Here is a 26,614-nt window from a genome sequence, read left to right as displayed (position 1 = left end):
CTGTGCCTTCTGTATATTGTCCTTTAGTGATCTCACAATAATCTGAGTCTCCTGAAGAAGATCCCTGGCACTCGACACTCTACTGTCACTCAACAACAAGTCCAGAAAGTTGGGCGCATCATACCCATACAAGGCCATGAATAGTGTCATCTAGATGGACATGTGATGAGTAGTATTATAACAGTACTCGCATAAATGCAACCACTTAACCCATGCTCGTTGTTGTCCGGCTGTATAATTCCGGAGGTAACCTTCCACCCATTTGTTTACACACTCTGTCTAACCATCTGTCTGTGGGTGGTAGCTCGTACTAGGGGCGAGCTCGGTACCACTAAGTCTGAACAGGTCCTACCAAAAATTACTCGTGAATCTCCTGTCCTTGTCACTGACTATAGTTCAAGGCAACCCATGAAGTTTGAAAACCTCCCAGAAGAAAAGATCTGCAACATGAACTGTTGAATAAGTAGATGAGATCAGAAAGAAATAGGCAAACTTCGTGAGCCGGTCAACAACCAAATAAATACAATCTTTGTTGTGGACTCTAGGCAATCCAGTAATGAAGTCCTGTTGATGTGTATTTTGTACACAACCAAACACAGAATAAAATACCTAAAGGTACCTTATCCTCTCTTGAATAAAGCTCCCAAATGCTGAAGATATCGCAGAAGGATCAATCAGAGAAGCTTCAAGGTTCCTATCATGTAGGATCTCTACTCGTGGATAAGCTCTTTGTGGTATGACATGATTTTGCTGGGATCACAAGGGGACTTACACTCGATGACCTGAACGTCTGATTTGCTAGAATCACAAGATTTCACTGGTCTAGATTTTGAAAAAAGGAAAAAAAAGATGAGGGCGAGGGAAGGATCTAATTCTGATACTAAGAATGTAGGAGCAATGAATGACCTTTGATGAAATTCTAACTAAGTCTTGTCTTGACATCCCAGGACCATCTCCACAAGGTTAGTGCGATCTTCAGAGGAAAGCTTTATGATGTTCAGATCATCGCTACAGGCATAGACACCATCAGGTTGATGCATATCAGTGAAGAAGCAACAATTGAAGTTAAGCTTAAGCTGAATGATTCCAGTTGACTACACAAGGCAAGTCTGCAATCAACAAAATGCTAGTAGTATGGATATACAAATTTCACCATCAATCAAACACATTTCTTCCACTCATCTAATAACATGAAATCAAATCTAAGAAGTATAAAGACCATGCAAATTGTTGAATCAACCCACAAATTTCACCATTTCTTCAATGAAGTTTTACAAGTCTTTTACAACAACATCTTGGCAACAATCTTTGCCTTCTCTTGCTATTCTATCAACTGACTATTCACTATTAGCTAACTATTCACCTTCTAATTACTGACTAACTATTATTTATTAGCTAACCACTGACTAACTATTCCTTTACAAATGAGGAGCCAGGGCTTATATAGTGCCCTCAATACAATTCAATGGCTCAGATCAACTTTTAGGGTTTGTTACCACAAATTCAATTCTGGCCAATGAAATAATTGCATTATTTGGACACATGTCTTCTCTGGAATATTCGACCAATGGATAGCCGGGGTAGGTACATCGAAGTTTGTGCCATCTCCCATGAGTCAGGTACATTGAATCTGGACACGCTGAGGTGGACCAATCCGACTGGAGGAGTGATGACTAGGACGCCACCTTGCCTAACACTCGGAACTTGGCTGATGTTCAATTTGATGATGTTGCGAAGCTAGCTTTAATTAACTCTTTTGAAACTATCTGCTTCTTCAACGAACCCTTGCTTTATCTTCCTTTGTCTTTGATGTGCAGGATGGATGATGTACCTTGGACTGGAAGATGTCATCCTTGATGATGCTGGGCTAGAGAAGGTCGTCTTTTAACTGCAAGACAAACAAAAAGATGATTAAGGACATATGATAAATTCATTTCAACATAGCATTTTCAACTTAAATCATCAACGAAAAGATATCAACATGAAACTTGCCCAAGATTTTCTCCAGGAACAGACCCTATAAGAATTTCGCCCTGGACCCTTTGGAAGGGTTAGGAGCGAAATTCCAACCTTAGCTCAAAATTCACATTTTTGAAGGTCAAACATCTTTCCAAGGCCTTCCAAATAGCTTTTCTCACCCTAGTCCAGGCCTGACTTAGCACAAAATTTGGAGAAAAGGATGGTTTTAGTGTTTTTCGCTCTGGACCCTTTGGAAGGGTCAGGAGCGATTTTCAAGTTTTGAGCATGTTTTTTCATCATTTCAACTTCAATCCACCTCAAAAGGCAAGGAAACACTTTTCTTCTCTCATCCAACCCAAGTTTATCTTGATTTTGCAAGGCAAAATAGGTGATTGAAGGATTTTCGCCCTAGACCCTTTGGAAGGGTCAGGAGCGAATTTCCTCTTCTGGCCTAAAATCATCACTTTTGGAGACAACCATTGACTTAAGGGCAATCACAAGGGCATCTTTTACCTTGGTCTAGGCATAGCTTAGCATAAATTTGAAAGGAATAGGTAGATTTTAGGATTTTCGCTCTTGACCCTTTGGAAGGGTCAAGAGCGAAATTCCTCTCCCAAGCTAGAATCCATCATCCCAAGGTCTAAAATCTCCTCTCCAAGGCAAAGTTGCATCAAACCTTCTCAATTATGCCTCAAAAGTCTACAAACTTGGTCAAGCTAAGGAGAAAAATAGAGGAAATAAGAATTTCGCTTTGGACCCTTTGGAAGGGTCAGGAGCGAAATTCACCTTAGGCCATGATCCTGACTTCATTTTTTTGCATTTCTTCATTCAAACAAGTGCTTTTGCCTTCATTCAAACCTGGGAATGTGTTAGCTCTAGGTTTTGGTCAAAGTAGAATGTCTTATGGAGAATTTCGCTCTGGACCCTTTGGAAGGGTCAGGAGCGAAATTCGCTTTGGACCCTTTGGAAGGGTCAAGAGCGAAGTTTGACATTTTGGACTCTCCGTCAGGATCATTTTATGGAATATAACATTTAAGTATAAGTATACTTTAAGTTATATTCCATATATACTTTCAGGATGTTTGAGAGTGGTTTTGGACCTCCAAGAGTTATATTGCAAAATCTAGTTTTTGGAGGATTCTTCAGTCTTCCAAATAGTCAAATTTTAGGATCAGGACATTCCAAACTTAGCCAAATTTCAAGATCAGGACATTCCAGACTTAGCCCAATTTCAGGGAATTTGAAGATCAGGATGACATTTCAAACTTCATCACTCACCAACTCGACCTAGCTCAGACCTTCAAGAATGATACCCACTCACAAAGCAAGACACAATTAGCAACAAGAGCAAAACCAGGCCCTAAGGAAGACTCTCAAAGAAACCCTAATTCTAGGGCCCTGTGGACTCACCTTGGCTCAAGCAAAGCCTGTAATCCAACAATCCCCTCGACAACACTCATCCTACAAAGGCTAACAGACAAAACCCTAAAAGACCTAGAAAACAAAACCCCACAAAGCGAAAAAAGTAGGGGTCCCCATTTGCAATGGGGCGATGTGTGAATACGTCACAACAAGTCCATCGATACATATTCCCACTTCCTATCAAGAATGGGAAGTGGTTGAAGAAGCCCTGCTGGATATGTATGTTACTGTTTGTTCTGCTGGCAAACAAGACACTCTCGGACATACCAAAGAACATCGGATTTGAGCCCCTTCCAGGTAAAGCGCTCCCTAATATGCCTATATGTCTTATAATAACCGAGATGTCCTGCCATGGGAGAATTGTGCAAGGCCCTCAAAATCTTGTTCTTCATCTTTGATCCTGGTACAAGAAATACCCTCCCTTTGTAAATGATGAGATCATTTACAATGGAGTACATGCTATCCTGCACTATACCGTCCATAATGCTAGAGGCCCACGAATCCTTAGCATACTCTGCTGCAATCAAATGCCTCCAATCCTCTGTAATCTCAATCATAGAGCTCAAATGCGGCCTATGAGACAATGCATTAGCAACAATATTATTTTTACCTTTGACATAGGTGATGTCAAAGTCATACGCCTGCAGCTTACTAGCCCACTTCTGTTGGCGATCATTCAAATCATGCTGCCCAAGGAAATGTTTCAAGCTATTATGGTTCGTTTTGATGCTGAAATTAGAGCTCACCAAGTACTACCTGAACTTGGCCAATGTGTGCATTATGGCCAACATCTCCTTATCATATATACTGTAGGTCCACTCAGGCTCCGTCAACTTCCTGCTCTCATGGGCAATGGGGTGCTTATCCTACATGAGGACTGCACCAATTCCCTCACCGGATGCGTCGCACCGAAGCTCAAATGGCCTAGAGAAATCTAGTACAGCCAATACTAGACATGTGGTTGTCAACTGTTTGAGCTTCTTAAAACACCATTGTGCCTGATCGGTCCAAACAAAAGCCCCCTTCTTCGTCAAGTTTGTCAAAGGTGTTGCCTGCTGAGAAAAACCCTTGACAAAGCGCCTGTAAAAACCACATAAACCCATGAAGCCTCTAAGCTGTGTAAGATTCTCTGGAGTAGGCTAGTCCATAATAGCCCAGACTTTATCCGGATCCATCCACACCCCCTCAACACTGATGATGTGCCCAAGATATAATAGCTCTGTCAAACCCAATGCACACTTGGACTCCTTGGCATACAAGGACTCCCTCTCTAAAATACCCAACACTGCATCCAAATGTGCTAGGTGTTCCTGCCATATCCTACTATATACCAGGATGTCATCGAAAAATACAAGGACATATCTCCTCAACTAATGCTGGAATACTTGGTCCATAGTGGACTGAAATGTCATTGGCACATTGGTTAAGCTGAAAGGCATAACCAAGAATTCAAAATGTCCACAGTGACACCAAAAAGTTGTCTTCTCTATGTCCTTCTCCCTCACCCGAATCTGATGATATCCCGACCTTAAATCAATCTTCGAGAAGAAGCAAGCACCATGTAACTCATCGATGCGTGGAATGGGGTATCGATTCTTGATGGTCCTCTTATTCAAAGCCCGGTAGTCTATGCACGTTCAAAGAGTGCCATCTTTTTTCTTTACCAACACCATTGATGAAGCAAAAGGAGACTTACTTGGACGAATGTGGCCCATGTCCAACAACTCCTTAATTGTTTTCTCAATTTCATCCTTCATTTTCTTTGGATGCTTGTAAGGTGTAATCATGACAGGTTTGGCACCCTCCTCGAGCTCAATAATAAGCTCAATACCCCTGTAAGGAGGTTTACCTGGTGGAATAGCACTAAACACCTTGGGGTGTTTAGTTAACAAGTCCTGTATATTGGGTGGATAATCAACCTTCTGCTGCTCCAACTGTGTAGGCATTATTCTACATTCTGCTACCCACTCCAACTGATCATGACGAATTAATCTCTCCATCCTCCTAAAAGAGATCATCCGCAAGCTTGTGTCTATTATAGCCTTGAGCACATGTTTCCTCCCATTTGCTTCAAATTGTAACTCCATATGTTTCACATTAAGTGTAAGCTCCTCAATAGCATGAATCCATGTCATGCCAAGCACCACATCCATGTCTCCCATATTAACTACATAGAAATCAGCCTTAAATTCATAATCGATCAAGCGCATAGGGAGGTCGATGATCATTCTGTTACAAGTGATTGCATAACCATCAGCTACTCTAACACGCACTCCCTCAAACTCCTATGTCTGAATACCACGCCTTGATACCAACTTTTCATCAATGAAGTTGTGCGTTGCACCTGCATCAAAAAGGGTGATGACCCACTGCCCTGCTAAAACTCCCCGCATCCTGAAAGTGCCCTCACGATGTAAGGAAGTAATGCACATGGTAGTCCTTTTGGCTTCTGATTCATTTTTTGACACTTCTGAAGCCTTTTTTGACTCTGTATGCTCGTGGTCAGTCTGCTGGTCTGAAAAAACAGAATTGTCATCACGCTCATAAGTCCATTCCATTTGCTTGGCCTTGGCCTTAGGCCTCAAGGGACACTCATGCTCGGGTGTATAGGGTGCCTTACACCAAAAACATAACTTTTTCCTCCTCAAATCATTCAAACTCTCTTGATTTTTGCCCATAGGAAATTTATTCTTGAAATCTGATCTTTCTGGTCTCTTATGAGAAAATTTATTATATTTGTTGGAAGTAGAGAACTTAGGTGGAAACTTGCTTCTAGGTGCCGCAAGCTCCATGCTACGTGTCTTTTTCATGGCTTCCAACAAAGTGGGTGGATCAAATGCCTTAATCCAATCTCTCAAAGGCTCCAACTATTCCTCCATGAATAATATGACAAGTCTCTTCTCTGAAATGCTAGGCACCATCTTTGCGAGCCTCTTAAATTCACCAATATAAGACTCCAAGTCAACTCTCTGAAATACATCTTAGGATCTTTGAGATCAAATCACTCTATCATCTTGTCAGTAAACTCTGCATAAGTGGTAATGTGATTATGGCCAAGGGTGACCAAACCATGGTACCGCCATTCGTGAGCAGCTCCCTCTAAACGTAGTGTAGCAAATTTGATGACATCCTCTTCAGACATCGGTCTCAATGACAAATTATTTTCTAGCTTCTGTACCCATGCTCTAGCTGTACATTTATCACTTCCATCAAAATATGGCATTGTAATCTTACCAAGAGTTTGCTGGTAATCAGTTCGTGCTGGAGCATGATATTCATTTCTTCCACCATTTCTCCTACTCCTTTGATTCATGAACTGATCAAAGGTCCATTGTTCTCTCAAATCAGGAGGTAAGGTGGTATATTCTAAGTATGCCTGTCGTGCTTCATCTCCAAAAGGTACAGGGGCAGCAACATCTAGTTGTTCTTCTCGTGGAGTGAAGGTAGGGAAAAGAGGTCTAGAGGCTGATCCTCTGGTGAATGCATCATGTTGATTGACTGTCCTATCCCTTCCATTACCCTCCATATCATTGTTGCTACTATTCACACGAACAACCACTATTTTCTCCCGTATTGTTCTGATGATTTTGATTTTGATTAGCTTGCTGATTATTGTTTGATTGTTGTTCCATTTTTCCTAATAAACGTGACATCATGTCAAGCATGGTGTCAAACTTCCTTTCAATTCTTGCATCCTTGTCTTCATCAGCCATATTTTGCACTGCTTTACCATTATCTCTTTCTCTTAAAACCTTTGCGAAAGTGTCAACTTAAGGCACTTGTGGATTTTGATATTGTTGTCTTCTTTGTTCCATGTTATAATATCTGATATCTCTTTCACTCATCTGACAACTGCATCAAAACTGATCATAGGATGGCAGGATATTGGCTCTGATACCATTGTAAAGAACCCTGCTGGTTCTAACTGCTAATACTGGTAAAACTTTTGTTTTGGTTTTGAAGTTTTGTAATTTTTTGTGTTTTGAGAGGGTTTAATATTAAAAAAGCAAATACAAATAAGCTGATTAAACTCACAAAATCGAATATTCTAAGATTTCTAAATGAAATGACAGCTGCAAACATGTAACTTTATTATTCTTTGAAATATGAATCCTCTACATAAGCATGCATACCCAGATAAAGAAGGAACATTGTCCCAATGCAAGACCACCCGAAAAAGCAACAAAAAATGTGACCGAAACCCTTCAAATCTGCAACTTATTTCCTTGCTGATGATGCCAATAATAATATTTATGCCCAGCACCTACCATACAATTTTGTGATGATTTCAGTGGGCTTCTATGAGCAGAATCGCACCTTCTAGGATTTGCACCCCCTTGCCGTAAGCTATGATTGAAAGTTGCAGGCTGTGCAAACTAAATAAGACTGCCAAGGACTCCTAACTCGCTGCACACTAACAACTCTGAAATCAGATCCAAGAAGAGATGAGAAAACTTTGTGAATATGTCTCCAATCTGCACAATGATGACTTCCGGATGAAGCCAACCCTGGAAGCTATCCTCAGCTGGTATTTCACAACCTCAGGCAGCTCTAACAATGAAGAGTGCACGTTCTCCAATGTCTAAATCTCTAAAAATCTGCAGGAAACCCTTGTCTATCCACAAACTCCAAAGCTCACAATATTTATGAGAAATGATAATCATATAATGAATCAAGTTTCTCTTGAGAAGCCCTTATATCCTTCATGAAGTTCGATTTTGCTAAAAATGCCATTTAATAACAATTTATAATATTATTGCATCAAACTTAGGAAAACTTTTTAATTTTTCATTAATGTTGGACCCCATACTTAATTGTAATAATGGACCCCTTTCCATGATGATGTGACCCTCAATTATTAAGTTATAACTTAATAATATAACCTTTTAATTAAATAATTATAACTTAGGCCAATTAAATATTAATATCTCCCGAAATACTTATTATTTTGCTATACCATCTGAAATGGGAGTCAATGCTGCTAATCACCATATGACCAGATGCTCTACTAAAAATAGAAAGGGTCCTTCTCGATCAACCTCTGACTTACTATAAATAGTAAGTATAGCGAATGAAGTCCAAATGAAGCCAAAGGAAAGCCAAAATGAAACATACTGAATTCTGGAGAAGACAAGAACCTCTGTTGACCAAGTCGCTGCCTCAAAAGACCCTCTGTCCACACTCATTAGCCTACGAGGGTCAGAAATATAGGCTAATCTACCTGATACTGATGACTAATTAGAAGCGGACATCACACAGGGGCTATGCATAATTTCATTGATGTGCAACTGGTGGCTAAGAAGGGTTTGCAGACAAAGGAGCGTGATGGATTCAGAGTGATGGTAGCTAGTGGGCACAAGCTTCTTTGCACATGAAAGATCACCAATTTGCACATGCTTTGGGGAGATTATGAGCTAGTAGATGAGTTCTATGTGGTAGACATGGGTGATTATGATGTGATACTGGGTATGACTTGGATGACATCTTTAGTTGATTTTACTTTTAACTTGGAGAAATTAGAGACGAGATTTGAGCACTAGGGAAGGAAAGCGGTGCTTAGGGGACTTTTTGATGGAGGACTCAAAGTAGTTTTGCTTAAGAGGATGGAACGGTTATTCAGGCACGATCAGGTGGAGTGAGAAGTGGAGTGTTTAGTTATGCCTACAGTTATTGAACTGCAAGTTAAGAGTTACCATCCAGATATTAAGAAGGTAATATCCAGTCACACTAAGGTCTTTGACAATATTCCTCATGGTGTTCCTCCTAAGAGAGGAATAGAACGTGTGATAGAATTGGAGGGGGCCAAACCAGTGATAACTACCCCCTATCAACATCCTAAGAAGCATAAGGATGAAATTGAAAAGGCTATTAAGGAGTTATTGGAAATGGGGCATATTAGGCCAAGTAAGAGCCTGTTTGCCTCAGCAATGGTCCTAGTTAAGAAAATAGATGGAATGAAGAGAATATGCATTAATTAAAAGGCCCTTGATAAGAAGACAATTAAGAATAGATACCCCGTACCACAGATTAATGAATTGATCAATGAACTACATGGAGCATGTTACTTCTCAAAAATAGACTTGAGATCAGGGTACCATCAGATCAGGATGAGTGCAGAGGACATTGAGAAAACAACTTTTAGATGCCATTATGGCCATTTTGAGTTCCTGGTTATGCCGTTTAGGCTAACCAATGCTCCAGCTATAGTCTAGAGTTGCATGAATCGGGTATTCAGGAAACAGCTGCAGAAGTTTGTATTGATCTTCTTTGAAGACATTCTAATTTTTAGTAAGACTTGGGAAGAACACTTGCAACATTTAGAGGAGGTCTTAGGTATTTTGGAGAGAGTCTCTATATGCCAAGGAATCAAAATGTGGATTTGGCATGGCACAACTTCTATGTCTTGGTAACATAATTAGGGCAGATGGAGTAAGAGTGGATCCACAAAAGATTAGAGCTATCATTAATTGGCCAACTCCTACTAATCTCACTCAACTTAAAGGATTCTTTGGTTTGTGCGGTTTCTACAAGAGTTTTGTGAAGGGGTATCATAGACAACAACTCCACTCACAGATCTAATGAAGAAAGGGGCCTTTGAATGGTCTGAAACAGCCCAAAAGTGTTTTGAACACTTCAAATAGGTGATGTTTTCCTACCCAGTTCTAGCACTACCTGACTTCATGAAACCATTTGAGTTACAGTGTGATGTATCAGGGGAGGGGATTGGTGCGGTTTTAATGCAGGAGAAGCACCCTATTGCATTTGAGAGCAGGAAATTGAGAGGGGTGGAGAAGAGCTACTCCATTTATGACAGAGAGATGTTGGCCATAATGCATGCGTTGGCCAAATTTAGATCCTATCTGGTAGGGGGAAGATTTGTGATCAAGACGGACCATAACAACATCAAATATTTTAAGAGTCAGAGGGATCTTAATGACATGCAATAGAAATGGGTCACCAAGTTACAGGCCTATGACTTTGACATTGAGTATGTCAAAGGTAAGAAAAATGTGGTGGCTGATGCATTGTCACAGAGACCCCACGCATGCTCTTTGGTTGAGATATCAGCTGATTGGAAGGAGAAAATTGCAATAGAGTATGCAAAGGATCCGTGGGCAACAGGATTGATTGAGGGCACTACCCATGATGACAGGTATTTAGTGATTGATGATTCGATTTTCTATAAGGACAAAATTTATTTAGTGCCTTCTTCACACTTTAAGGAATTGATCCTAAGGACATTCCATGACACACCATTGGCTGGTCACCTGGGGTTCTTCGAGACTTACAGGCAGATCCAGGAGAGGTTCACATGGAAGGGGCTTAAGAATGAAGTCCTAAAATATGTTAGGGAGTGTCCAGTTTGCCAACAGAACAAGAATGAGCATACCTTTCCAGCTAGTTTACTTCAGTCCTTACTAATTCCAGATCAAAAATGGGAGAGCATATCGATGGATTTCATTACAGGATTGCCCAAGGTTTAGAATAAGGACTGCATGTACGTGGTGGTTGATAGGTTGACAAAATTCACACACTTCTTTGCTATTGCAGCCACTTATATAGCAGCTTAGGTAGTTGATTCGTTCTTTAGGGAGGTGTTCAGACTTCATGGGATGCCTAGGAACATTGTGAGTGACAGGGACAAGAAGTTCTTGATTTTGTTCAGGCAAGAACTTTTCAGACTGAGTGGGTACTGAGCTCACCCGTAGCACCAATTATCACCCACAGACTGATGGCCAAACATAAATAGTGAACAAGTGGGTTGAGGGTTATCTTAGAAATTATGTGTCAGGGAAGAAGAAGGCGCGGCTTAGATGGTTGCACTTGGGTGAGTATTGCTATAATAACACCTATCATATGTCCATTAAGATGACTCTGTTCATGGCTTTGTATGGATACAAGGCTCCTAACTTCATGGATTTGCTCTTTGGGGATAGCAGGGTACCCAAGGCAAAGGATTTACTACAAGAAAGTCAAGATATCTTGAGAGCATTGAAGGAGAGCATCTAGCAAGCACAAAACCAACAGAAGTTATATGTTGATTAGCACAGGGTTGAGCATAGCTTTGAGGTTGGTGATATGGTTTACCTGAGGCTTCAGCCTTATAGACAGTCCTCTCTGAAGAGGAGTGGTGTTGAGAAACTTAAGCCACGATTCTATGGTCCATTTAGTGTCACTCAGCACATTGGGGAGGTGGACTACGAGTTAGAATTGCCAGCCGACAGTAAGGTGCATAATGTATTTCATGTTTCCAGGCTCAAAAAGGCTCTAGGACATAATGTAGATCCATCAGCAGAGTTGCCACCCTTGGATGAGGAGGGGAAACTAATTTGTTTCCAGAGGCAATCATTGATACCAATGAGAGGACACTTTGGAGGAGGACGATCAAGGAATAACTAGTTAAAAAAGAATTTGCTAGTTGAGGATGCCACGTGGGAAAATGAGCAGATTTTGCAACATTCAAAGATGAAATTGCTGGAGGACAAGCAATTTTCGGAAGGGCGGACTGTAATGTCCCCTTTCTAGTACACATTTTATGATATTGTTGTCATTCTATTTCTCCATGGTCCCACAGGCTAACCAGGACATTTAAGGGATCTTGAGGATATTTGACCTAGGCAGTTTTAGTTGCAAACGATTTCGATGTGTTTAGATGTGTTTTTGAGATACTTACTATTTATAGTAACTTAGTTGGGCCAAGTCTGGATTGACGGTGAACTCATTAATAATATTCTGATGATGATAGTTGTTGTTTTGGACTGGAGTTTTAATAATCGTTCGTGATTATTAATTTATTTATCAATAAAGTAAAGTATAAAGTTAAATTAAATATTTAACTTTATTAATGTGGGAACTTAACTAAAAGGAAAAGTTATTTTAAAATCAAAAGTTCCCTTTCACTTAAAGTACTTGGAGACTTGAATATTAAAAGGGAAGTGTTTATTTATCCCACATTGGTTGGATTTGTGAGTGGGCTCTCTTGGGAAAGTTATAAAATAATCTTTAAGAGTTCTTTTTGGATATGCTGGAAATTATATGAAATTGATGAAATACTAGAGAATTCTTTTTCAAGGGTTTGGGAGGACGAAATCTCTCATGAATGACAATCTCTTCGTTGTTGGATGACACAATCAGGGGATTTGAGTGAGCCTTCATACAGTAGCTAGGAGGGTTTGAATTTTGTAAGTTTGAGCTAGAGAATGCAATTGAATTATTTGGGATGAATCTACTGTTTGCTAAACGCTTATATTATCACTATCATTAAGTCTACGGCTGCCGTATGAGCTTGAAACCCCCCAGTGAGAGGTACCATACTTGCTGGAGTAAGTCTTACAGACTTAGGGCAGGTCGTACATGTCCAGGAGAGACCTATACCGGCCAGCAATAGCTGTGACATATGCCATAGCAGTCTGAAACTCTATGAAACTGAGCCATACCAGTCTGAGAAGGATTTAAGAAAGAGTTGTGTGGGTTTACAGCTGTTGAAGTGTGTTGTACATGTCTGGTAGGGGTCGTACCAGGTCTGAAACAGTGATCTTGGTAGCATTTTTGGTATGCAACTTCATTATTCACTTGTATGAACAGTAATAAGCAGAGTGGTTGCATTATTGTCTAAGCATTCATGAAAAGATTTAATGGCAATTTATTTTCAGTATTGAAATGTGAGTTGAATCTGAATATAGTTATTGCAAGCATCTTAATATATTTTAGTATTTGGTTGTTACACTTGCTAATGGTTTAGTAGATGCAATATTGTGTTTATTGTTGGATTGGCTTGGTATTCTGTTATCATTGCAAAAAAATATATCAGAAAAATAAGAGTGCAAACTAGGGCAGTCCCTTACATCATGGTTTTAATCCTCATCTTAATATAAATTCTTGTTCTCATTGTCAAAAATTATTGGGACACCCCACCTGGGAGTAAAGATGAAACATATCTTGGTTTAAATTTGCAATTAAGCTATATCAAATTAAGATAGCAGAAGCTAATTACAAGAAGGAACTAAGAATTATAAATCTTCCAAGGTTGATTGAAGATCCTCAATATTGGCAAAGGATTTAGTTGATAATCTATTAAAACTGTCATTGCTTGAGGACAAGCAATCTTGGGTAGGGTGGATTGTAATGTCCCTTTTTCGAAATAGGATTTAATAATAAATAATAATTATTATATTAAAATATAAATAAATAAATAATAAAATATAATATAGTATAATTACAAGTTAAGTAAGTTTAATGAAAAGTCAAGAGGCATGCAATGAAGAGTTATGACTCATGAGGTATAAAAGGGAGAAGAGTTCATTTGAAAGAGGACAAGAAGGAAAGGAAAAAAGAATGGAGCATAGGAATTAAGGAAAGGTAAATGGAAGAAGAAGGAATGCGAAGGAAATAAGGAAGTGATTGTCTCAAAAGGGCAGAAATATTGAAGGGTTGTTACTCTTTCAAAGGGTGATAATTATGAAGGTTGTTACCATTGCAAAGGGCAGACATGATGAAGAGGTGTGACTCCTCCTCACTTGAAGATATAAGAGGGAGGACAAGTTCAATTAGAGAGGAGGCAGAAAAGAGGAAGGGAATAAAAGGAAGCAGCATTTAATCTATAATCAGCAGTGCAGATCTAATTTGAATGATAAGGCAAGCAATGAGGAGATATGACCCTTAAAATGGGTGTCTCGTTTCAAAGGGACGTGTCTCCTCAATAAAATATCAAAGTGTAAAGGGGAATCATCTAGCAATCAATCAAGGAATAATTTCATACATATATTAATCAGCAAAGGGGCAATTTATCTATTGTGATTAGTCATCCAGTAAGAGAAGAAGTAAGATATAGAATTCATTCAAGTGAATACAAAACAATGAATCTGGAGATTCAATCCTAATAAGGATTATCTATTACTCGTCGTAATCAAAGAGGTAAAGAAATCAGCAATATCCCAAAAGGGAACATTACAATTGCTCTGCCTCTAATACCAATGTTTGAAGATGTAAACAAAGAAAGAATAAAGAGAAACCAAAATACACACTTTAAGATTTGCGTGGCCATTATTTTATAATGTTGGGATCACATTAGAAAATAGTTGAGACAGTTCATAACTAGCTAGAACTTACAGAACTAAAAGCTACCATTCAAGTCTATATATTCAATACTTGGTAAAGTTAACAGCCTAGCTTCCTTGCAAATGAGTAATGTGAGAAAAGCTAGATATATGAGCAAGGCATCATCTGTACTTGACCATAATTGTTGATCGTAAGAACCCAGATAGGCAGCTTATTGTCTCATATCAACTATTTTTCCTTGCCTACGTTTGGACTTGTCATTTCCATGTATTAGAAATTTATCTCAAATTTGGACCATGTGACATGCTCTATAAATATCTATTAGTACAACACTAGAGTTTGTATTAAATTATTAGAATCACTATACCATAACCAAAATTATAGATATATTTCAGATCATCTTAGGCAAAGGAAGTGCACATACCAACTCGTTAACTCCATAATGAAGTAATGGAGCTGGGATGTAAAGGTTGCATTGGGGTCCCCTTGACTGAAAATGAAAATACATTAGAAAATCAAAGAAAGAAAGAGGTATAAAATTATCACAATATACAAACACAATAATTGAAAACATTTGGTTTCAATTTTGCTTGTACTCCATGCATATAATAAAAACTGGAAATTAGAAATACAAATAAGAAGTGGTAGGTGTCTCCATACAGGCCAAAATCGTCCAAGATTGAAACCATTGATGAAGGCCACGCCTTTTGACCATCCTCGAAATGAAATATAGGTGTCTTTAATATCATGAGGTGGAATAATGTTCAAGTAACCATTGAAAAATGTTGGCCCTTCAAGATTTTCTGTATCAACAACAAAAAATATACTGAGTTTTTTTTTTCAGTTAAATATCAATAGACAATTGAAGCATGAAACAAGTGATGCGTAGAATCATTGGAAATACCTGAAAGTTCATTTATAGTTATCTTTCCATTCAGATTAATATGGTAGAAAAAATCTGACTCTCTCATACCTCCCAACTTCAAAAGTATTATACATTAAAAGCTTTCTCAAACTTAACTATCATATACAACTGAAGCACAAAGGTTTATTTAACTCACTAAATCATGGGGTTGCCTAAGTTCATCAATGGTGGGTTGAGGGAAGGTAGGAAAGGAAGCCCCACCTTCCTTAATCCAACTTTTTGAGATGACAAGGGGATGTTTACTAGTTGTTCTCATTAGGATTCACGGGAAGATTATAGCCCATTGGAAAATATTGTTGAAGTCAGAAAACCATTTTGCAAATTTAATGAACTTTAAATAATGTTTTATTTTCAATAATAGCTTTATTCCAAATAGGTAGATTACATCTAAGGGCCTTTGAAACCCATTCTACTACTTGAATCATCATGTCCAATTGTCATTGACCAGCAAAAGGTAACCCTGGGCAAGCTAGTGATGGAGACTTTCAGAATTCAAATTTCCAATTTATTTTGATTTCTGTATCGGATGCAAAAAAGGATATTGATAGTCAATCAAGAACCATGGTGATGCTTCAAGGTATTCTGGTAGTGAGTATAAATTTTAATGGATAGAATAAATAATTGTTTAAGGCAACGTGCAAATTATTATTAATGCAATGAAGGAAGGCACGGTCTCATCTTAGAGCATTGAAGAGATTATTTAAGAGATCAAAGGGCTAGTAAGAAAGGTTGATTTCATCTCCTTCCATTGTGTCAAGCAAAAATGGACCAAAGTTTCCAATTTCACACCTAATAAGAGAGAACATAATTTTCTGCTGAAGATTCCAAGAAAATTTGGTCACCACCATTTCTAAAGGCATTTCAATGTGCAGCATAGGACCTCTTTTTGTTACTTGTTGAAGACAAGAACATAGTTGAGGTAGAAGAGTCCCAACTTCTTGGCAACTAACAGTTTGAAGGATCTTGTTGCACACATCACGGATATGCATTAATAGTTGCATTTATCAATGTATATGTTTGCATTCAATAATTTAAATGTTGCATTGCACGATTTTTTATGAAGTCATAAGTTACTAAATCATATAGTTATAATAATTAAATAAATTGTTTGGTCAGAATTGAATGCATAGGATGGTTTTCATTGTATGAATATGGTTTTTATTGTCATTGTTAAATTAAAAACGATATTGTTGTTTTTGTTATTTGGTCAAAATGATAAAGGAAATGAATCGTAAGTTTTATATATATAATATTGTTAAAATAATTACCATTACTTATCAATTTCATTCATTTCTAAATAGAGATACAAAAAGTGTTAATATAGATGTTTAATAAAACATATATACATACATACATATTTGGGCTGTTTGAAATAGACAAGGCAGATAATGGTCTTTGCAAAGGAGTCGACTTGTTTGTAAAGAGGGAAATTTATAAAAAAATAAACTTCTAACTTACATGTATGGGAAATAAGACTTAGTCACGTTTGGGAAACATTTCAAATCTTCCATACAATGATCATATTTGGGAAAATCGATTTAAGGATAATTCAGTAAATTAGCAAATCAAACTAAAACTTGATTTTGGATGTGCCAAAATGGGCGAATTGTTATAGTTTTATATGCAGCTTTTGATTTATGAAAAACCATCATTCGAATAGCAGCCAAACTTTGGTTTGTTTGATCAATTGGTTTAATCCAGTACCATATTCCATAAATTCATAGTTGAACGTATATGCAAAACAGCAATTGTAAACTTATTGAGTGCTTAGAATAATGTGAACTTTCATTCTTTTGACTTATGTTGTGCATATTTAATCCACAGTAACAAAGCATATACTTTATATGTAAATATATAAATAATATTGAAATATCCCCCTTGGTTTTTTCCAAATTTCAACACAACAATTTCTCCCATTAGCGTTAGCAAAGATGAAACATTGGAAAGCATTACATGTTGGAGGTTAGACCAGCCACTTCACTTTCTAGTGGGGGAAAATTACAAACCAAAGAAGGCTCAACCACTTATGCAGTGGGAGCAATACAAACCAAAAGAAGACTCAACCACTTATTCAGCAGGAGTAATACATTATTAACTGGAAACAAACATTGGGAAAGATAAAACAACTATGCTAGGCGGTAAACCAGCCTCTTTCACTTATACAATGGGTATTGGGAAACTAATCAAAATAACAGTTGCTGTTAATACTACCAACCAGCATTACATGGAACATCATAAGATGATTAGATCATGAAAATGTGTGCTTCTATCAATGTATAACCAATAGAAAACCAAAGTATCAAATGGAAGGAGAGGAACAAGCACGAATGAGCTTAAACAAATGATACTGAATTGTTGTTGTGTGTGAGCAGCAGGCTGTACGCCTTCAAATCAGCAACCAAGAAACTCTCCAAGTATCCAAAGCTCACCAATGTCCACTCTAAGCAGCCCCAATGTGTAAACAACCAAAGGAATACTGAATATTCTCGAAAAATCCAACCAAGAAACCCTCAAAGACTCCACGAAATCCTTCCTTGCAATGCACTTAGCTCCCACATAAAGTACGGCCAGCCTTAGGGGCGATTTGCTCCCAAAAATCAGACTCTCTACCAGTCAACCGTTGAGCTCAGGAGATGAGATGCCTAGTGAATAGCTCTCCAACGAGCTCCTACCCACAAAAATCCGTTCAGTCAATAAGAGATCTCAATACATCCTCTAGAATGAGAATGCCCTACGAACACAACTAGGAGTTATATTTTCAAACTCAAAGACTATAAAAAGCTAGGAGGTATTCACCCTCGAAGCAACATTTTGGAAACAAACCAGCAGCACTTCATTGCATAAACATTTCATGATCAAAATGAGGAATAGAGCCCTGTATTTATAGATAAAATCCCTTCAAATTCAAATTCAAATTCCTCCAAAAGCAACGTCCAAGTGAAATGAAATGAAATGTTATTTTGGACGCTCAAGACAAAAATATTATTTGACTTTAATTTAAAGCCAAATATACCACAAAAAGGGACGCCAAAATAAACACATGTTTTCATATTTTTTGAAAGATTAAAATCTTTAATAAAATATTTCCAAGGTGGATACCCAAATAAGGTATAAATAACTTCAGTCATTTAATTAAGAAATGACTAAGTCCATTGATCGTATAATCAATCAAGCTGGAGAAATTGAATCCAATCTGCCTGCCACAATTAGAACTGAATCACTAGATCATCATGCCAAGTTGGACTGCTAAAAATAGCCTATGTTGCACTTGCTCAACCCAAAACCCTAAAAATAGTGTCTCCAAACTCCGTTAGGCACAAACCAGGAAACAACTATCACTTACTAAAAATAGTAAGTCAGCCAAAAGTGATTAGATGGAGTTGCTTGTCACATAGCTGCGAAGCTCTCAAAAAACCTAGAAAAATAAGTTGTCCATGCCCTCACTTACTAAAAATAGTAAGTATACCAAACTCCACTGAATGCTACGCATGTACCATCATTGCGAAGCTTTCTGAAAAACCCAAAAAATCTCCACAAACCAAAAATCATGTTTCCAACAACTGCTTACCCAAAAATCTCCCAAAAGATGGAAACCCTAATTTTGCTCAAAATAGCCTACGGGCTTCTTGTATAGGCTATCTTTCCACTAGGAGTGATCATTGGCAAGAAGGGGACATTACAAAAATATATATGTAAATATATATATGTGTGTGGGTGTGTGTGAATATATAAATGTATGTATGTATGTATATATATGTATGTATGTGTGTATATGTATATAATATATATGTGTGTGTGTATGTGTATATATATGTGTGTGTGTGTGTAAATAATATGGTATGACTTGTAAGAACTCAATAATTGTGATTTTCTCGACTGGGTTATTTGATGTACTTGTTACATAAAACCAACATGGTTAACATTAGTAAACATTATGGATGAATATTCAATTCTAAAAATCAATTGCAATGTTTCTATTATTGAAAGCAAAAGAACAAGATACTTATAGGCAAATATGCATCAAAGAATCATGATGCTATTATTGCACGAGTTAATTTGCATCTTCATGAGTTATTGCATAAAAATTATACAAGGAAATGAATGCATTATAGCCATTATTACATGAAAGAAAGGATAGAAATGCATTTTCTATGAGGATATTTGTTATAGGGGTGCCGAATATGGATTTACAAAGAATGTGATCCTCTTCTCAGGATCACCGTTATATCTTAAAGAAATTTGGCCAAAGTTAGGAGTTCATTGAAATAAATGAACATAGCCTAGCAAATTTATGGATAAAATTCTCTACCATATCTTGATTGTAGGCATTACATATTCAGGTTAGGAATTGCATGTGATCATTTCAAGTTTGCACTGAGACACCCTCCTGCCTTTTGTTTCTAGGTTGCCCAACTCTTAGTGCAGGGTTGGGTGTTCTTTGTGTTACGAAGAACTTCGGGGAAGCGTAAGGCTTCGTGGTTGGGTAGAAAAGCGCATCAACTATGTTCTCATGATCGAATTGCGGAGGACACTTGGTGGATAATGGGGATCAAAGACCTTATTTGATTGTATTTCATTATATATGTATCATTGATGAATATTTGTATGAACTTGAATTTTATAATTGATAAGATAAGATTACATGGCATGAGTGCCAAGAGGTGTCATTGTACATATATAAATGTGCTTGTACCTGGATCTAGCACAATTACATGGGAAATGTAGTTTTATTATATTTATATAAAAAATCATTTCATTTTGTAAATTGTGTAAAATTGTGCATTTATTTATTGTGGAAATTGTTTGGAAGATGTGAGACCCTTATATTTTGGTATCAGAGTCTAAGTTAAACACTAGGGCCTTTGTCTACTATGCTAAATTGCAAACTTTGACACAAGATAACCCTAGCCTACCTCTATGGATACTAGGAACACAAACTGCAGTGGTTTGAGCAATGGGTTGAATGGGATGGACCAAATCCTTAATCTTTTGAACCAACAAGGCGCTCAAATGGAAAACTTAGAGCAAAAGGTCTAAGGGATCCATGGGGTTCAAAATCAGAATGAGAACCCCAGGAATGAGGAGTAGAATCAAAGAGATGAGAACCAAGGAGAGAATAATCGAGGTAGAATTGCAAATGAGTTGGGTAGGGACCTCAAGAAGGTCACTCCACCCAAGTTTGACGATAAGACTATTGGAGACAGAATTGAGTCATGGATCATCAAAATGGATAAGTATTTTAAGCTCCGTAATCTCTCTAAAGAGACTAGGGCAATGTGGGTTGCTGACCAACTCATTGATGAGGCAGCTACCTAGTGGGATAATGAGAAAGTCGAGAGGAAGTTGCTTCCTTAAGAGGTCACTTGGAAATGTTTCCTCCAACTCTTTAGGAAACACCATCTTTTCTTTGACAAAAAAATGATAAGAGTTCCAAAATTTGGTCCAAATTGGCATGAGAGTCACTGAATATTAGGAAAAAAATTTGCATCTTCTCAAATATGTTCCTTAGTATCAATCAGATAAGCAGTTCTGCATCGAGAGTTCATCTTGGGGTTGCGACCTTAGATTGGAGTGGAGGCAGACATCCATAGTCCTGTGACCATGGATGAGGCTTTTGAGAAGGCTCTGAAGTAGGAACAAAAACTTCAGCAAGTGTTAGCTACCATAGGAATTGTGATACCAAGTCTGGAAATATGAAATTGCAGAACCATAACCCACAAGGAGGCAATAACTACCAAATTAGGAACCTGAAGTGTGGTAATGATGGTGGAAACAATGGGAACAAGAAGAGGGCTAACAACAATAGAAGGAACTCCAACATGGATAATCCTAATGAGCATAGGGCACCACGAGGCGGATGTTACACGTGTGGAGGAGAACAATAGGCTAGCACTTGTCCTCAACGATCGAGATAACAAAAGGAAAGAAATCGATGAGAGCCACCTTAGCATCAGATTCACATAGCAATAGATAATAGGCAAGTTGATTTTCAGGCCTCACCCATTCAATTATTGGGTAAGTTATATGGCCAAACTGTTTCTATATTGATAGATATTGAAGCTACAAAATGTTTTACAGATCCTAAGATAGTATTAAAATTACCAGTTAGACTAGGGTACATGGCTAACTCTTGGATGGTACAATATGGAAATTGTTGGTTGAAAATCTTGTACACCTGGGAAGATGTGCAAAATTGTGGTTTCAACCACAGCGTGTGAGTTAAAAACACTCCTAATTTAAGGGAAGGCTCTCCTTTTTCTACTATTATTGGGTGGGACAACATCCTTTTCTCTTTTTTCAGAAAAGATGATGTTCTTTTCTTTTCCTAGAAAAGAAACAACAGTTAAGAAAACAAACACAACTTAAGGAACTTTAACAATAACAAAATGCTTATACAAAAAGAAAGTGAAGTTTCCGTGAAAGCTCAAAGTCTTTCGTCACTTCCCTGGGATGAGAAAATAGAAACAAAGTTCAAAGTCTTTGCTTTCCACTATCTTGTCTACCTTTCCAAAATGACTTAAACAAGAACAACGTACAACATATAACAGCACAAAGTTTGTTGATATGGTGCACTTGTGAACTACTTCAAATGGTAACAACCACAAGCACAAAGTCTTGCAACTCTTCTCAGTTTTGAACACTTAACTACAATAATTTAACTCTCAATACTTGTAGCACAAAGTCTACAAGGAGTCAAATTAAGCTCCTTTCAACAACTTTGTTAGAACGTCAAGCAAATGCAGAAAAATATACCACTATGACACAAGAACACAATGGATGTAAGTGTAAGACATCAACACAAAGTTTGGAACTCAAAGCCTTCTTGATATTACTTGAGAAAACAATTTACAAGTATGAAGCACAAAGTTTTTATGACTGTAAATTTTTGTAGAGTTTTCTTGCTTACTAAGAAGATGAAAAATACAAAGAGCACCCTCCTGTATATATAGGAGAGGAGCTGAGAGCAAAAAGTGGGAGAAGTCTAACTAACTGAGACTTTTTCCACAACTAACTATAACTAACTATGACATTCAAATTACAATCCTATTGCTAACCAACTTGTAATTTGTTTACATACAATTACAAGTTACAAGATTACAAGTGATAAAATACTTGTAATTACAAGTCTTGAAACTACATGTAATTTGTCGAAAAGAAAATACATATAACAAAACTCATAGTAGACAAAGGCCCTAGTGTTATATGCTAAATTGCGAACTTTTTATGATATAATATTAATTTGGGTCACTTTATTAAATTAATTAAATATAAAGTTGCCTTTTTATTTTTATTTATTTGACAACTTTATAAATAATTAACTTAATACTTTTTTATTAAAATAATCAATTAAGCTATCCTTAAGAAATATCATTAAATGAGACAACTTAATTAATTATTTTGCCTCCAAAATGGGGACGTTACACATAAGCTCCTCAAATTCGATGTATCTCTCCCTTTTTGGTATCACTATATTGCTGCATAGGATTTCTAAATTGACTTGATCGATCTCATGCCAGATTTTTAGATCTGTTTCTGTGGATTCTAGACTTTGGCTAAAAGCTTCTAAAGTCTGATTTAACTTCATTTTTGCTGCCCTAACATTGCTCAACACATGCAATGCTTTCTTCACCACTTGAGTACTTTGATCAACTAATTGATCTACTCAAGAATCAACCACCTTGGCCTTTTGAACAACTCTTTCCAATTGTTTGATAGACTCTTCAGAAGTGGAGGAAGTTAAGGGATCAACCTTTTCTGAAGAATTAGTGATCTTTTAGATCACTGAGATGAGTTGTGCGTTCTCCTCCTCGAGCTTATCTTTCTTTGTTAGGAGCTCATCATAACCCTGAACCAATGAAGCCACTGAGTCCTAAGCATCATGCATCATCCCAACATGTGTTTGTCTTCCTAGCTCCACCCTAGTGAATCTGTAATCAGATAGTTGCATTTCTTCTGGTGGTTTATCAGCTAGAGGTTCTACCACCTCTGCATACTTCATCTTATTGTTGTCCACAACCACTCACGAGACTGTCTTTGCCTTCTTAACAGCCCTTGGCTTAGGCTTCCTATGTTGCTGAAAATCAAAGACATTAGGAGAAATCTCCTGCTTCTTACTCTTAGGAGTGATTGAACTTAACCATGGGGGTAGATCTAGTAAACTCGCATTTGTGATAGCAATTGTGGTTTGTGTAGAAACAAGCTCTTCCTGTACCACAATTGTCATTCTAGGAGAAGCTTCTGTCTAGGCAGCAACAAGTGTTTGCTTAGACAGCAAATCATGGCAGGCTTCAGTCATGAATTTATCAAAACTTACAGCAAAAGTATCAATTTCCGGAAGTGATATGCTAGATAGAACAACATATGAGGGATTTATATCAAAAACGCTCTCCAAGTTGCCATGAGAAGTATCTGCAACTGATGACGACACATTTGTGCAAACCAGAGATTAGAAAATCACCTTAAACTCGCCAAACTCGGCGAGTCCGAGCCCGAGACATGCTAGCTGAGTCTCTGGAGCTCGGGCTCGAGCTCGGCAGAGTTTGGTGAGCAAACTCGCCAGACTCGCCGAATTGGCGAGTTTGGCATAGACTCGCCAAACTCGGCGAGTCCCGAGCCTCAAACTCGGCTGGCGGCAAGGTCCAAAAAAAGCAAAAAATAAACATTTTAAAAAACTTTTTCAACTTCTTTTATTTTGGTTATTTATCTCTAACCCTTAAAAGTGAACTTCATTTCATTCACTTGCAAAAATAGGAGGAGTAAAGTGAGTTGGGAAGAAAAACAAGGGTGCATAGAAGAAAACCCAACAAGGAGGAAGCTCAAGTTTTCTTCAATTTATCACATTGGAGCTGCATTGTGTTTGGATTTGGTGCATCAAGAGTTGGATAGGAAGAGTTTGCAGCTCATTTCAAGCTTGTTGTAAGAGGTAAGATTGTTTTTTTGAAGATTTTTTTTGTTTCTTGTATACAAAAATTCCATTTTCTATTCATTTATTTTGAAAGTTTTACATTTTCTTCCAAAATCTTTTGGATGTTTGTATGTAGCATGTAGTATGTAGTTGTACTATGTAGGGTTGTATGTAGGGTTTGTAAATTTATTTTTTTTAAAAGTAGGGTTTGATAAAGATTGCAATTTTTTTTTACAATAAAATTTACAAACCCTACCTTAGTTTTTTTGAATGTATGTATTAATTTCATTTTGTATTTGTACTGTTTTATTGCAGCAAACTTCACTTTCTTATTTGCCTCAACTTCAAGTTTCACAAAACTATCCTACAATGTCTACTTCAACTTCTAGACCCCCCATTAGAAAGGACCCTGCTTGGAAATATCACGAGGATTTTCCAGGGCAAGGAAAGGAGCAAACAAAATGTACATTTTACAAAACAATATTCCATGGAGGTATATATAGACTAAAATACCATATTTCGGGTGTGTGTGGAGATGATGTCGAACCATGCCTAAAAGCACTCCCTGAGGCCGTACGTGATTGTTATGTAATGGTTGAGGAAATTGAAAGGAAAAAGAAGCAAAAGGAGGATCGAGCGACCATTGGGAGAGAGGCAACTTTAAGAAGAGGGACACAGTTAGGTTGTGTTGGAGGCCCTTCTTCCTTACCTCCATATCGTCCCACTCAATTTGCTACTGCTGGTGTTGGTGCTTCCGCTTCTACTTTTGTAAGTGGCAGTACCACTGCCACTTCTCATGTTCCTAGCACTAGTAGTTGTAGTGGAAGTGTTAGCATTGGACCTAGGATTCGTAAATCTAGGTTGGATACCTTATTTGTGCCTCGCACTACTCCTGGGTCCCAACAGTCCCTTGAGAGCATGGGTTGGAACAAGGAAGTCCATGATGCCGCTAAAATGGCAGTTGGCAGGTTTTGGTTCTACGGCAGTGTTCCATTCTTTACAACCAGGTAAATGTTTTATGTTTGATTGTTTTAATTTTTATACTTTGATTCTTCGTTTTATTTTTTTTCGTACATACTACATAGTACATACTTAACTTATCTCATTTAATTTATTTGTGACAAGTCTCCTTATTGGCAAGAAATGGTTGATGCCCTTACCATATGTGGGGCGGGGTTCAAAGCCCCTTCTGAGTTTGATTTGAGGGGACCCATTTTGACTCAATTGGTGAATGATGTGAAGAAGGAATTAGGTGAACAACGTCAGATATGGAGCACTAAAGGTTGCACCATCATGACTGATGGTTGGACGGATAGGAGAAATAGAACTCTCCTTAATTTTCTTGTTTCTTCCACAGGTGATTGATTAATTTTAGATTCATTTAGTCATTAATTTTTTATTTTTTATTTAATGATTTATTGAATGATCATTGATCTTGCTTTATTTTTTTATTTCAGGGGGCACTGTTTTCATCAAGTCCATTGATGCTTCCACCCATTGCAAGAATGCCACCTACCTATGTGAGCAGATAGAGGAGGTGATTGATGAGGTGGGTGAGGAGAATGTGGTACAGGTGGTGACCGACAATGCAGCAAATTATGTTGTTGCAGGTAAACTTTTGATTACAAACTAATTTTGTTTGCAAATTATTTACTATTTTGTAACTTCATTAATTACAATGCAACAAATTATGTTGTTGCAGGTAGACTATTGATGGAGAGGCACCCATCTATAGTTTGGACTCCATGTGCTGCCCATTGCATTGACCTCCTATTGGAGGATATTGGAAAACTCTCATGGGTCAAGAGATGTGTAGAAAGGGCGAGAAATGTGTGCAAATTTCTATATAATCATTCATGGGTGTTGGCTCTTATGAGACAATACACAAAGCAAGAGTTAGCTTGTCTAGGAATCACAAGACTTGCCACAAACTTCATCACATTGCAATCCATGCTTCGCTGTAAGTCGGCCTTGAGACGTATGATTGTTAGTGAGGAGTGGTCTTCCTCATCCTATGCTGCCACCCCTGCAAGGAAAGATATGGCAGACTGCATTTTTGATGAGCGAGACTTTTGGGTCCTTTGTGATGAGATAGTGAAGGTAATTTTTTTATAAATTTTACAATTTAACTTTTTGTTTTATAACTTATTCATCATATTCTCTTATTTGCTCATTTTTCTAAATTACACAATATTTTCAATTTTGCAGTTTGTTAAGTCCTTGGTGGTTTTGTTGCGAGTTGCGGATGGAGAAAAGCCCGCAATGGACTACATATATGAGGGCATGGATAGGGCGAAGGAGGGCATCAAATCCGTCTATGAAGGAGATGAGAGCAAGTATGGTCC

At 37.7% G+C, this 26,614-nt stretch overlaps 1 protein-coding gene across 6 annotated transcripts in view; it reads right to left on the bottom strand.

The window, feature by feature from the left end:
- The window catches only part of LOC131029002 (beta-galactosidase 17), a 247,707-nt gene that overhangs the window by 46,038 nt on the left and 175,055 nt on the right, over positions 1–26,614 (bottom strand). For all 6 annotated transcript variants that reach the window (XM_057959378.2, XM_057959376.2, XM_057959377.2 and 3 more), the window contains 2 exons: positions 15,100–15,242; positions 14,864–14,929 (listed from right to left, as the gene is read on the bottom strand). In XM_057959378.2, the coding sequence (XP_057815361.1) occupies positions 14,864–14,929; positions 15,100–15,242 (209 nt within the window). The remainder of the gene's footprint in view (positions 1–14,863; positions 14,930–15,099; positions 15,243–26,614) is intronic.

This window comes from Cryptomeria japonica, chromosome 1 (assembly GCF_030272615.1).
Source record: "Cryptomeria japonica chromosome 1, Sugi_1.0, whole genome shotgun sequence".
In the NCBI taxonomy this organism is placed as follows: domain Eukaryota; kingdom Viridiplantae; phylum Streptophyta; class Pinopsida; order Cupressales; family Cupressaceae; genus Cryptomeria; species Cryptomeria japonica.
This window is presented reverse-complemented; position numbering and strand designations above follow the sequence as displayed.